The sequence below is a fragment of the Pleuronectes platessa genome, chromosome 7, assembly GCF_947347685.1.
Source record: "Pleuronectes platessa chromosome 7, fPlePla1.1, whole genome shotgun sequence".
In the NCBI taxonomy this organism is placed as follows: Eukaryota; Metazoa; Chordata; class Actinopteri; order Pleuronectiformes; family Pleuronectidae; genus Pleuronectes; species Pleuronectes platessa.
Window position 1 is genome coordinate 2,591,441 of NC_070632.1, and position 14,092 is coordinate 2,605,532.

At 42.6% G+C, this 14,092-nt stretch overlaps 3 protein-coding genes across 8 annotated transcripts in view; 1 reads left to right on the forward strand and 2 right to left on the reverse strand.

Annotated features, from left to right (window-relative positions):
• Window positions 1–4,273, forward strand: part of LOC128445056 (aminopeptidase Ey) — a gene marked incomplete in the record, with an annotated part of 11,566 nt that extends 7,293 nt beyond the window's left edge. The window contains 5 exon segments of the mRNA XM_053427816.1: window positions 66–147; window positions 1,053–1,220; window positions 1,307–1,447; window positions 2,327–2,390; window positions 3,338–4,273. Of these exon segments, the coding sequence (XP_053283791.1) occupies window positions 66–147; window positions 1,053–1,220; window positions 1,307–1,447; window positions 2,327–2,390; window positions 3,338–3,459 (577 nt within the window).
• A 449-nt stretch (window positions 4,274–4,722) lies between these two features.
• Window positions 4,723–8,002, reverse strand: arpin (actin related protein 2/3 complex inhibitor). The gene is made up of 6 exons (XM_053427817.1): window positions 7,823–8,002; window positions 6,994–7,069; window positions 6,567–6,699; window positions 5,649–5,855; window positions 5,371–5,531; window positions 4,723–5,068 (listed from the first exon to the last, which is right to left on the reverse strand). The coding sequence occupies exons 1-6, from the start codon at window positions 7,912–7,914 to the stop codon at window positions 5,060–5,062; spliced, it is 678 nt and encodes a 225-aa protein (XP_053283792.1). The 5' UTR covers window positions 7,915–8,002; the 3' UTR covers window positions 4,723–5,059.
• Window positions 8,003–9,406: 1,404 nt separating this feature from the next.
• On the reverse strand, window positions 9,407–13,936 carry fam169b (family with sequence similarity 169 member B). 6 transcript variants are annotated; one of them, XM_053427123.1, is made up of 7 exons: window positions 13,816–13,936; window positions 12,808–12,954; window positions 12,535–12,637; window positions 12,104–12,189; window positions 11,658–11,820; window positions 10,608–10,790; window positions 9,407–9,887 (listed from the first exon to the last, which is right to left on the reverse strand). In XM_053427123.1, exons 2-7 carry the CDS (start codon window positions 12,931–12,933, stop codon window positions 9,745–9,747), a joined length of 804 nt encoding a protein of 267 aa, XP_053283098.1. In that variant the 5' UTR covers window positions 12,934–12,954; window positions 13,816–13,936; the 3' UTR covers window positions 9,407–9,744. The 6 variants fall into 6 exon arrangements, with proteins under 6 accessions (XP_053283098.1, XP_053283095.1, XP_053283093.1 ...); XM_053427120.1 differs by lacking the exon at window positions 13,816–13,936 and adding an exon at window positions 13,590–13,809; XM_053427118.1 differs by lacking the exon at window positions 13,816–13,936 and adding an exon at window positions 13,498–13,809.
• Window positions 13,937–14,092: the final 156 nt, after the last annotated feature.

A 14,092-nucleotide genomic window follows, 5' to 3' on the forward strand; every position in this document is an offset into this window, starting at 1 on the left:
GTGAATATAACGATGAGATGTTTGTGCTTCCTCCCAAGACACAGCCAGATCCTCGCCGTCAGGTGGGCCTGTCACAATGGACTGCCAGAATGTGTGACCATGGCTACAGAGATGTTTGCCCTCTGGAATGAAAAACGACACCAACATGTATAAAACATTTCTGGATAAGTATATATTTGAAATCACCTGTAACTGGTGTACACGGTCTGATTTTAATAGCTGTCATTATATTCTGTAGCTTTACTTTCCAGCAGCGCCTCAGTGAAGGTAGGTGTGGTCTCATTGTGTCTCTGTGTCGTGTGATGATGGTCGTTGTTGACTCGGCATCGTGGTTTATCTTTAGAGCTGCACTCGTCAAGGTCACGACCCCCGGTTCACTAACTGAGAATCAAAGAAACAGAACCTGGTGCTTTTACACTGAATTTGAATCTGTCGTCCGAGTGCAACTTTAAATGAGAGACACTGACTTTGCATTGTGTTGTATTTGCTCATCACCTCAACACACATGCATGTTCTGTATGTATGGACATGTGTTAATGTGTGTTCATGCGTTGCACTTTACATTGTATGTGAATGTGTCACGTATAATATCCAAATCAGAGAATCGCTATCCGAGCTCGAGGATAGACGATGTTGTACGCTGCATGGAATGTGAAGCCCTGAGGAAAAGTCGATATCTATTATTAGCTGTATTTCAAAAATCTGAGCTGTGGTCTAAAGTTCATGGTTTATTCCGGTCATATCTAAAACCACTCTGGTCAGAATGACGGCGGAGTAGAGGGTCATGGCACCAGGTGCATGGTTCTTTCTAGACCCTTGTTCTGTAGTTTTGACTGAAACCGGACTGACACCTATTTTCCAAATGTGAAAATGATGTCAATGAAGCCCTTTGTCATAAAAGAGCCAACATCTCTAACGGTGTTTAGACGACATCCACATTAACATCTGTAAAGATGGAAGAAAAATCCATGGATGTAGAACAGATGGAGAAAACGTCCGGTCACCATCTCAGGAACGAGAAGAAAGCCTCTGTGTGTTTGTGTCTGATTCAGCATCCATCCCAACCTGCGCTCGTCCATCTACTGCCAGGCGGTGGCCTCCGGGGGGAAGGCTCAGTGGGACTTTGCCTGGAACAAGCTGCAGAGCTCCAACGACACCTCAGAGATGGAGCAGCTCCGGGCGGCTCTGTCCTGCAGCAGAGAGACCTGGCTGCTCAACAGGTGAAGCCACACATCCAGAATAGAAAAGCTTCATCGTGAGCATTCCTGTGATTAGATGAACCACCAGTGTCTCCCTCGTCCTGCAGATACCTGCAGTACACCTTGGACCCCGAGAAGATCCGATTTATGAGCGTTTGGAACGTTATCAACCTCATCGCCCTGAATCCTTCGGGGCAGGCGCTGGCCTGGAACTTCATCAGAGCGAACTGGGAGTTTCTCAGTCGGCGGTAAGTTTCTATCTGGACTGAGTCTCAGGGGTCGTCCTGAGTCCTGAACATGAATCTCAGAATGTGGTTTTACCAATACAGACTGGAAGACGAGAAGCTTTCACCACAAGGTTCGTTGAAATGTGCAAATTAGCAACTTCATGAAGAGTTAATCTCAGACGTTGTGTTTGAACCTGGTTTCAAAGCTTCCAGGTTTGTTACACAACTTTAAATCTCTACGATGGAGTAAGGTTAACGTGAGAATAAAGTTTTCATGTCTCAAGAATAAAGAAAAAGAGAATTCCTTTTGAAAATAAGTTGCAAGGGGAACTTTTACTAAAGTTTAACTTCAGAAGATATTCTACATTCATCACTTTACGCAGAGAACAGCTTGATCCTCCCATGACACACGACATTATCACTTTATTCTTGACTTTATTGTTTGTCTTCAACATGGTGATGAAGAATCATTTTAGTAATATAGCCCATATTCATAAATGTCCTCACAGGGCCTCAGGAGTCACATCCTCTGCCCTCATCTCCTCGACTAGAGTGAGGAACAACTACACAACTCTAGAGCGACAGCAGATCAACCCGGAGTCCTGCGGTCGAAACAATCGAATAAACAACCAGAGCCATAAAACACTTACAGTGATTTATCAGTTACAAAGGTCGTCTTAATCTGTGCTTATCACGAGCTTTCCTTCATAAAGTCTCAAGGTTTACATTTACACAACAGACAGGTATATTCATTTCAGGAGCAAACACCGACACCTGTCATTCACACAGAGAGCGAGAGCAGGGATCTCAGAAACTCATCTGTGTTGTGTTGTGTTGTGTTGTGTTGTGTTGTGTTGTGAGTTTGTCTAACATGTCCTGTCGTCTCTTTCTCTGCTGCAGCGGCGGACACTCTCTGATCGCGGTCGTGGCCAGGAGGTTCTCCACAGAGTTCGAACTGGAGGAGGTAACCAGGAGGTTTTTATTAGGTTATTGTGATAAACTCCGAGGCGCAGTGACGTCAAACGATCCAGTCACGCAGCAGTCTCCGTAATTAAATCAGACGAGTTGCTGGCTCCACCCTGATATCTTATCTGACGTCCTTCTGTCATCGTGACTTCTACCAGTGCTGCTGTTTGTTGTTTTCAACCCTGAAGTACCCACTGATCCAAAGTGCAACACAACTGACATGTAGACAAACTGTGAAGTGTGTGTGTGACCTCCTGTGACGACGATGCTGTGCACACACGGATCTAAACGTAGTGAACAGTCGCCGTGATCGTCAGAATCACAGATTAAGATGCGTCCCCATCTTACGCCACAGACCTCATTTGGAGAGAGACACAAATTTAACATGTACTTTGTTTTTTTGTTTGCTCTGTGCCCCTTCTGCTAACATGGAGGAGGCAGGTTTACGACCTACACTGCAGCCAACCACCAGGGGGCGATCAGGGTGTTTTGGGCTCATTTGTTGGAGCTGTCACTTCGTCCATCTTGATCTAGAGTCTCTGGTTGAAGCTACGTTTGTGTGGGATTCATATTTCCAGCTTCATCGATGCTGGACGAGAGTCTGAAGGATCGATTCACGTCTGATGTGTTCTTGTAGAGATTCTTGAACCAGAGTTAAACTCAGTGACACAGATGAATCAGAACTAATCAGAGGAATCAGGCTTTGGCAACACAACAGGAAATACTTGGAGATATGACTAATTGTGGTTTTGGTCTCGAGCTTCACAGAACGCAGGGTTTCTTTTCCAGTGAGATTCTGACAGCTAACATCTGTATGAGTGTAACATATTATTTCGTGAATAATTTCCGGTAATTAAGATAAAATGACTTAGATGAATTTTTCCACGTTGTGCTTCAGTTGCGACACGCTAACGTTAGCGTCATCCCACATCTGTGTTTGTGCAGCTGGTGCGATTCGTGACCGACAACGATCTGGCGTACATGAAGGAGGAGCAGGCCGTGGAGCAGATCAGCGTGAACATCCAGTGGGTGAAGGAGCACCAGGAGAAGATCCTCCAGTGGTTTGAGATGGAAACGGCTTCGTAGAGCGACTGAAGTCCTGACGCTCGACATCAGGGAACAAGAACTGATCCAGATCCGGATTCTGGTCTGAGAAACCGATCTGCACGACAAAGTATCACAGCCACTCCGAGGGGGGAAATTATCGCCTAAATGCACAAGAATAAAGTTGTGATATAAGAAGGGGGGGGGGAAGCATAATATTACAAGTATCATTACTCTAGGCTACATGTATTTTTAGGGGAAGTATCTGAAGATCAGCTCCTGTTAAAATGTTGAATTCGAATCGTTTCAACATTTTATTCACTGCTTGTTTTCTTAAATTATTAATTATATTATAACTAATTATGCGACTTTCTCTTCAATTACGTCGTCGTAATATTCCGACTCCGATTTCTCGACATCTCAGATTTCATTTTGCAATTGTGGCCTTTGTACGTGAAGATCAGAAAACAGATAATGATTTATTTTATGTACAGAATACGTGTATGCATTATTTATATAGTATATTTTTAATGGAAACAGTCGTCTGTGATTTGAGTTGTTTAGCTTCAATCTGTTCTTGTTGCTCCTGTCTGTTATCAGAAATATTTTTCACTGTAGAAATTTCACGGAAACTCATTTGTTTGATTCATTTCATTGTAAATATGAGTTTGATAAGTTTGATGCAACAGTTAAATTTGGTGCTAATTTCCAGAGTCGGAGCCAAAAGACAGAAACCTGTTTGTTGAAGTTTGTCTATGTTTGTAATATATATTTTCTAATCAAGAAAACAAATTATTCTTGTATTTTTACATAATAAAATATACATTTTGTGTTCAACATGAGTTTTGAAATGTGAAAACAAGACGACTGTGATGATGATGATGAGTAAATGTCTTTGAAAACCTTAAAATTTGAAGCCAAACTTTGCAGCTGGTTTCTGACTCGAGGTGTCGTCAGGGGAGCTCACGCCCCCCCGCTCAGCACACACTCATAAATAATGTTTTCATTGAGGTCCAGGAATAATTCTCTGAGAAATCAAAGAAAGGTTTTGAAACGCTCAATTTCAAAATGTTAATAATAGTTAAAAAACAGAACTCCTGGATCTGCCTCCTGATCCTGATCTGAATTCAAGTTGAACGGGTTCTTCCCTGAACCACAAAACATCCTTTCACTGAGTTTAAATGTAAAGTTGTTGACAAACAGACAAATAAACACAGACATAAAACATATAAAATACACTTTTTGTCTCTTGAAGTGACCTGAAGGACAAAGAATGATGCAAAAGGTGTTTTCAATATAATATTTAATAGCAGGGCAGGGGGGTGTTGTTTTAGTGTCTGTGACGACAGGAGTATTTACAGTCTTATAAAAATGGGGATTTGATCCAAAGTAAAAAAACAAGGTCCCGTTTCTGCATCTCCACCAACAGCTGGATTCTGTCCGTGCCGCTGGAGGAGTCGAGTCGCGTCCGGCCCCACGGTCCGTTGTGCAACCGCTCCGACAGCCCAGTGGAATGTGGGAGTCCAGGCCCAAGACAGATAAACGGGCCCGGGGCCAAGTGGAGGCAGCTCAACCTGGAGGCCGGAGCGAGGCCTCGGGTTCAGGCTGACGAGCGACGGCTCATCACTCGTCCTGGGACAGAAACACAGACAGAGAACTCAGCCTCTCTCTGTTTATCTGAAGCTTCACTGACATTTTGATTCTGAAGCACAGAAGTGACTGTGGATGAGCTTCAGCTAACGAGCAAACATCTGGACGGCTGATGTGTGATTGAAGACTTTTTAAGACCATGATGAATTCAATTTAAGACATTTGTCAAGCACGAGAGATAAGGAAGAAAATCCCTGATTTACTTACCGGTACTTTTTAATTACTGGTATAGATCATCTACTCACACACTAACATGTCATATATATTTATGGTTATGGTCTCACCCACTCATCCTCCCCCGCTCCCTCTCCGTCTCCAGACATCTTTGTGTTTCCTGGTTCTGATTTGTTGGCCATGATCTTGTCCGTCCACGAAGCTCCAGCATTTTCATCCCCAGCGAAGTTACACTTGGTCACTGAGCCTCCGTCCACTTTGGCTAAAGAGACTTGAGGAACAATCAACATCGTTTTTTATAGAGACAGGAAACAGCGGAGGACTCTTCTGTTTTTGGTTAAAGTGACATGAGGCTGTCGTGGACATGTTCTATGTCCCGGTCACTCACATATGAAAGGACTGTTTCCTCTGGTCTTCAGTCGGACGTCCTGTCCTGTCTCCAGCTCGGTTTTGTCCATCTCCGCCTCCGGGTACCAGAAGCCCCAGGTGCCGCTGGGTCGGTGCTTGTCGGTTATTCTCATCAGCTCGTCTTTGTCCACAATCGTGGACAGCTGCTCGTGGGACAGAATGTCCGTCTCGCCTTTCGCTTCCACTTCTGTGTGGACACAAGAGGAGCATCTGAATCATCATCAGCCACAAACACACACTGAGACAAACTACGTTACAACAACTAAAGGGATGAACTGCAGATCAGATATCAGAAATAATTACAGACGTAGAGTTATTGCAGAAAATGTCCATCATATAAAATCATGTCCAGATCTACATCCCTGAGTTCGGAGGCTTCACTCTCATCTGCTCCGTGTTTTAAAAAACAAACTGGAAACACCAGGAGGACTCATGAGGTCACTGACCTTCACCACTGTGACCTGAGACAACTGATCAGAATTAGAGGAACTTCTTTAAAGACGGACTCGTCCTATCACGTTCAAGAGGACAAACAAATCTAATCAGTGAATCTGTGAGTCTCTAAGTTTGTGCCAGATGTAATGAAATTCACTACGGTGGTTCCTGGTAATTGACCTTTAAGCTTTGACCACCGACGTCAAGCAGAAGGACAATCAGAAGACAGACAGCGTCTGAGCACTGGGTGTCACCGGCCTGGAGACATAACAACAGACCCTGAATATAATGATTAACACTAACTGCTGACGCACAACTGGAAACAGGAACAGGTGACTCAACGTAAATCTTAAAGCACAACAAGCCAGAGGACAAAACACAGACAGAGGCCCAACTGAATTAAGTCTGGGGCGCAAAGAAAACATTTACTGGAGTGTTTACTGTGGTCTAGACGTGGACTCACTGTAGGTGGACATGAGGAAGCCGGTGTTGACCTTTTTGGTGTCGCTGAAGTTTGGTTCCATTTCATTCCCCCTGGCATCGAACCTCCTCCGGTGGATGCGGCTGGGTTTCACGTACAGCACATAGAAACGGACCTGTGTCGGAAACAACAGAGATGTAATGTCCTTCTCTTTTGTCTTAGACACACTCGTCTGTTTTCCATCCAAATGGGTCATAAACTTTAAACGCATTTTCATAAACCTTCAGAGAATACATTAGGGGTTGCTTTGTGGAGGTAAGCAGTAGGTGGCGCTACTTTTCCACTGAGGTGCCGATGTAGCACTACAGAAGAAGAGGGCACGACCAGACGACTTTTAACAAATTACTTATTAAGTATCGCTTTGTATTTAATTTATTTAATAAAGACACATTGGAAATGAAAACTTTACCTTTTGATTTTTGACGTCGCTGATCACATGTCTGGAAACATCCAGCAGCTTCCCCTCCAGAAGAACCCCCGCCCCGCTGGGTACGGAAAAAATAAAATTCAAAATTATTCTTTCTAAGTTTTGACTGTGCACAAAGCCTTTGTATGTGCAACAATTTCTTCTTCATGGAAAACTGGAATAAAAAAAAATCCACAAACCAATCTGTCCAGCCTCAGGATCAATGAGTGTCAATAAAGATGGAAAACATAACAGCTTTTTTAAAAGTGAAGCCCAAACACAGATCATAGTTCAGTTTCTGCCAATGATCCTTTTCACCTAAGTCTTACACACTGGACCTTTAAGTTTGGTTATTTGTTGAGTTGGCGTATCCCACCCGTGTCTCCATTCCATGATCACTACTGCACACACTCTGATTCCAAATAAAATCACCAATTCAAAATGGCGGCACCTGCATCCCAGATATTTGGGCTTCATATTCTCCATCTTGTTACAGTCACGGATCGAGAGACACAAAGTAAAACCTTCTTTATATCCTTTACATTATAAATGAAATATTCAATTTAATGCCATCTTCACCCTCGCCACTAGAGGCCACTAGATCCAGCACACTGAACCTTTAAACAAACAGGAAGTAGGAACGTCAACACAGTATTTACAGTTTGGTGAATCATTTGAATGCCAGATAATAAAAGCAACAGTTACTTCTCACAACATAATGTGTTACGTTGTGTAAATTAAAGTGTGACTGTGTGTGGACCCATAGAGGAACCATAAAGGAACCAAAGAGGAACCACACCAGGTCCCGTTCTCTGGTTCTTCAGGATCTTACCTCTCACTCGCGGACGGGGACCAGACACCGTCGAAGGTCTCATTATGAACCGGTTTGTTCTTAAGAGACGTGTCGTGGTAAATTCGGCTCATGTTTGATGAACTTTTGTGTCACTTCTTCCCGAGATTGTTCCTGTTTCCTGACTTCCTGTTCCCTGACTTCCGGTTTCTGCAGAGAGGTGCGCTCGTTTGTGGAAGCGGCTCGTTCCGCCGTGTGAGTGAACCTGTGCGGGTCTTAAGTCTGAAACGACAGTGAAATAAGTGAGAAGAGGAAAATGAGACAATTTCAAGGAAGGTTAATAAAGGGATACCATTATAAATTAATGTTGTTGTTGTTTAACACGTATGTTGAATAACAGTACTAATGCATAAGAATCATCACTAGAATTCAAAATAAACTTTATTATTGTTATTTATTCACATTTCTGGATGGATCATCACTTCCTGTCATGAAAAACATAAAGCCGTGAACAGTGTTGACAACACATGAACTTTATCTGTTATTTGTTTTAAAGGTTTAAAACCGTTTGTGGGTAAATTGAACAGTCTCTTGTTTTAATGCATTTAAGTCTTTGTTTATTTGCTTTTTTAAATCCCTGTGTTTATTCATATCTGTACATGTAATTTTCACCATGTCAGATTTAAAAAATATGTTACATTTTTTTTCTTAAATACACTAAATGTGTTTATTTCACTCTTTTTGAGACTTGTTTGAGAAGTGGGATCTTCATTTATCTTTCTTGCGTTTGTTTAATATTGATTTATATATGTGTGTGTGTATATTTATTTTGTTTTGTTTTATTTTATTACATAATTACAGTTTAATTATTAGTTATCGAATGTTTCCAAGTAAAGAATCACACAGTTTGGCACAAATTGAATTTGAATTGTTCCGAATCGACTTCCACATGAAACTAAGTGCTTGATTTAAATCCAAGTTAATATATATAACTCGATCTTGGAAACACTTGAATTTGCAGACATATGTATTTGTTCGTACTTTTATGTTATGCTTGAGATGTCAACGAAGTTTAAGGATCATTCCACAAAATCCAAACACAGAAAACCACGTTCATAGTTCTAAATGTGAAGGAGAACTTCTTTTAAAGGAAATTAATTTATGGAGCATTGTTATCATACAAATTCAGTGAAAGTGCACTCCACTAAATGTTGCCTAATATTTATTTATATACAAATATCATTTCCTTTTTTAAAGGGAAAGAGGTGTGTGAGGGGTAAGGGTGGAGGAGACAGGATGGAGGTGTTAAGGTGGAGATGTGTAGGGAGCTACTGATGCTCGACCTGAGCTGAGGATCCTCTCGTTGTTTCCTAGTCTTGAGCTCCTCCTCCTCCTCCTCCTCCTCCTTCATGGTTTCCTCTCCTCTTCCTGCTCTTTCTTCTGCTCCTTTCGTTGTTTCTTAAAGTCATTCAGTCCTTTCTCCTCCACAAGTCACTTTGGATAAAAGCTGAATGATATGTAATGTAACATCTTTACTTATGGACCCAGGTATTTTCATATTGCATCTTTTCGTCCAGGCAGAAACTGTCTTTCTCATCACAAGACAAAAATGTGCATCTACACATATATCGATTAAACTCTTGGTTTTATTATAATAGATTCCAGGTCAAAAGTACAGCTGAAGCCCACTAATTAATTTAAATATAAATGTATAAATATATAATTCATATATTTATTGTGGTCTTCGGCCCAGGATGGCCGAGTTCAGATCTATGATATGGAGAAAACAGTTTCCTCTGGCAGCTCCTCTCAACATTAAAAGTATGTTTTTGAGCATATTTGAACAAAAAAATAAAAGTAGAATTAAATGTAGATAAGCACAGAACACACTGGAATCCTCAGGAAGTGTTTTGAGTCTTGTAGCATGAGGATGAAATTCTTAAAGACATCTCAACACAACAGATTCAAACATCATCTGTCCTGAGGGCGTAGCGTCCGAGCTGGATGTTGAGCCAGATGTTTCGGCGTCGAGCCCAGCCGCCCGGAGCCTCCACCTCGTACAGACGCTCCCGCTGATCCTCGTGCTGCTGCAAGAACTTCCTGCACACTGAACACAACGAGAGACACACAAACACAGTTAGAGGAGGAACACACATCTGCACTGCATTCACATTGCACAACACTGCTCAGCACCACCTGGGATCTCTGTGGGGACTGGGAGGAGCAGGAGGACACGTCTTCCCTGAGTCTTCTAGAGAAGATCAACCTGACCTCTAATCAGTGAAACGTTCATTTCATCCTCCCAACCAGGAGTGATGGAGAAGGAATGTTCTGAAGATCTAATAATCTGAAGAGTTGCAGAGATGATGTGATGAGTCAAGTCGTGTTACTTTATATTGACTGGAGAGAACAACCGTGCTCGAGTCTTCTGGAGAAGAGAAGAGACACAACCCAATGTCTTGTGCAAAAACAAAAGAAATGTATTCTCTTGACAATAAACTACGTCAATAAACTACAGGGGTCCTCAGTGCGACTCCTGCTGTACCTCCGCCCTACACTCCTCTTACGAAACCACATTTAAATTCATAAGATCCAGATTGTTATTGAAAGTTCACACACTCGTAAATATCAGTCCCATAAAACATGTCAAACACGCTCTCTTATACAATACTAAAGAGAGTCATGGTAGAGACCTCCTGGGTCCACCTCAGATGGAACGGGTTGTGTCTCGGCTCATGTTGCATCCTGTCACCAAGGTTTGTAAGAATCTGTGCTAAACATTCGGAGACACCCTGTTGACACGGACAGGAAGCAAACTGAAGCTGACCTGCCGCCATGCTGGGTGACAGCGGAGCGCTGAGGCCCAGGAGCTCCTCTGTGGCGAAGGAGGAGCAGAAGTCCTGAAGCATCTGAAGAGCAGAGCCTCTCCTCCTCCAGCTCCTCCTCACCAGCACGGTGTCCAGGACGGGCAGCAGGTAACAGGGAGCGCTCCGGCCGTCGCACAGGCTGCCTGGAACACAGCAGGGGGGGGGGGGGGGGGGGGGGGGTTTACTGCAACACGTATACTGATATAATCTAATAACAAACATTTTCTAATGCAACAGTCCTGCAATAAATCCTGCTTCATGAGATTTATGACTTGATGTGATGGAGGAAGTCGTCTGTGGAGAAGTAGAACTGTTCGTACTGAGATGTGACCCGCACTTACATGGGGGGGGGGGGGGGGGGGGGATTAATGGAAACACATCAGAAGATATTATTACAGTAGACCTCATCGCAGATGCTTTTCAGCCACTCGTTTGACAACCAGAAGTTTTTCACAGACCTGCTATGTTATTAATTCTCTAGAGGGCGCTATAACAGAACTCTATAACACTTCAGGATTCTGTAGTTGGACTAAATGACCCTCCGCAGCTCTATGCTTCTGCGAACTAGTGCATTTCCAGTCTTCATATATTTTATTCCAGACTCATATATGATCACCTTGACCTATAACAACATTCATGAGTTCATAAGATTCTGCGTTCAAAAGCAGAAGTGAATGTCGTCGTGAGGCAGTGAACGTGCTTTCTTGGTGTTCACATACATCTGGATTTAATTATGCGTTACACAACTCCTTCTTGTTCTTGCAGCATCGGCCTCCACATGTTGTGAATCTGCACATCCCTCTGCTGCAGATGTCAATCACCTAGAGACGTGTTTACTGACATTGTTTGTGTGCGGCTGTGACGTCATGAGCCGAGAAAAGCCCGGAGCTCTGTGAGTCGTCATGTGACACAGAGACAATTCATCAGGTGGTAGAATCATTGTGATTTTAAGTAAGTTAAAACAAAGTTACTCAATTACTCCAGATTTAAATGAAACGTGTCCATCGCACCTTTGTGTTTGACGGAGTAGAAGCCGACGGCCTGACTGTCCGTCCACAGCAGTTTGCAGCTCTCGGTGCGGGGATGCAGGGAGAACAGCGCCCCCTGCTGTGAGGACCTCTCCACTACCTGACTCAGCAGGAACACGACGAGCCTCTCCATGAGCGACTGCACCTGAGAACAACACGTCCACTTAGGAAGCTCCACAGGAAGAGGAAAACAAACCACACAGGTGAAGATGATCGCGACTCTGAATATGTCTGACTGTTCTCCTCAAGAGCCATGAATAATATTCTGATCTCTGTTGTTCTTGCGTCTGTCTTCTCTGGATGAGGGACACAGAGTTTGAACATCATGGAGAGGACAGACGCTCATGTCTCCTCCCCTTGTCTCCTCAAGGGGTCAAGGACAAGGTCTAATTGTTGTGTGTTGTCCTGATGCCAACATAAAAACATACCAACATCAAACCACATCTGGATTTACTGGACGTCCGTAAAATGTCCTCCACAGGCCACCACCTCTCACGCAGGTACAAAGCCACAACTGGAAGATCACAGAGGAAACATTAGTTTCTACATGATAACATACATATCACACAAATGTACATTCGACCATTAGACGTGTTTACGTTGACACAATATTCACCAAACAACAATATTGACATTTCTTCTTTGCAATCCCATTTACACTGTTATTGGTATTTTGTATATTACCTTGTGTTTATATTATATTTACTGAGCAAACACTTTTTCGGACAAACACACTCACAAAGCAAGGTGTTAATAGAGCTCTAACAAATAAGCCACATGACTAAAGAAGCAGGTGCACGTGTTCCTAATAAAGTGAGCGTGTTGCGGTGCGTGTGGTTTGTGTGTTTCAGTCGTGAACCTTGTGTTGGATCATCAGGAGGATGAAGCGCCGGCAGCGCAGCGTCAGGCCCGTCCTCCTCAAACAGCCGCAGCCGCCTCACGTTGTTCCACGTTATCTCCACCTGAGCAGAGACCAAGAGGAAACACATTCAGGAGCCGCAACACTTCGCTTAGAGCGTTAGATTCTAAAAATAGAAAACATCTCATTTCACAAGAGTAAATAAAGAGATGATTCAAAAGGTGAGTTTTCTGGATATTGTTGTTCCATCATGAAAATGAAGTTGTCTCTCACCTTTGACGTCTGAGACAACTCAAACCAGTCGTTATCAGAAGGTCTGGACTGCAGAGAAGAGAGGTACTGTTCAGAAGCTGATGTCAGGTCAGTGTCCTTCACATCTGGAGAGTCGACAGGGAACATGGCGTCTCGCAGGGAGCACAGCTGGAGAGGAAACCACGTCACAGGGTATTTGATTGGTTTCTCATCGTTGTATCATGTACTACTATATATATATGTATTTTAGGTGGTTAGTGTTTAAATTAAATGGATGAATACAGAGCTGTGTCAAATGATAGTATATAATATGACTATACATTTTTTTAAGTTAAAGGTGAAAAGAACACACAGATCCCATGAAAGCAGGTCTATAGAAATGGGTTTTAAAAAGTCATTTAAAAGAAGTCATGGCTCTAAAAGTCATATCTCCTCAGATATATTTCTATATACATAATTTCCATATAATATATTTCGATATATGTATAATGAAAACGACAATAATGATAATAATGTGTTTTTAATACCATTTTTAAATCCCAGGTAAAGTCATTTCCCTGTGTTGTTGTCAGCAGTGAAACAACAACAACAATTTGGGATGTTGCCTATGTAACAAACGTCCTTCCACCAAACTACGTTTAAAAATCGGAGTATTTAACGTTTCCTCACTTGTGAAATCTCAGATTAAAGACGATTCAAATAATAAACGACCTCTGGGTGACGTGTCACTTCCTCGTGGAAACATCGGCTCATATTTCACGTGGATCCGGTTGTCCTGGTAACACGAGTCACAGAAAACACACCTGAATCTGCAGATTCCGCCGCTGTTCTGTGACCTTTGACCTTTCAGCTGCTAACAGGAATATGCGTGTAAACGCAAAACGCAAAAAAGAGACTTCACGTACTTTATACGTTTGAATCGTAGACTGTATTCAAATGTTAGAATACACTTTTGTTACGTCCCAAATTCCACCTGTAACTTTTCAGCTTTAATTTCCCACAATCCACCTGTGACTTCCCACAACCCACCTGTATCCTCCCTTACTTCTCCTGTAACTGGTTTAACCTGCAGCACCACCTGGTGGGAAAGAGGAGCTACCTGACTTTGTCCTTCATCAGCCCAATTCCCCGAGCTGAGACCGGAAACCAGTCATGTGGACATCAAGATAAAATATATAAAATGTTATTGGAAACGTCAAGACTTACACAAGTAACAATAAATATCACAACTCTCATATGTAGCAAATACAACACGATACAACAGATACTGATGTGATGCTAATGTAGAGACATTGAGAATATTTTA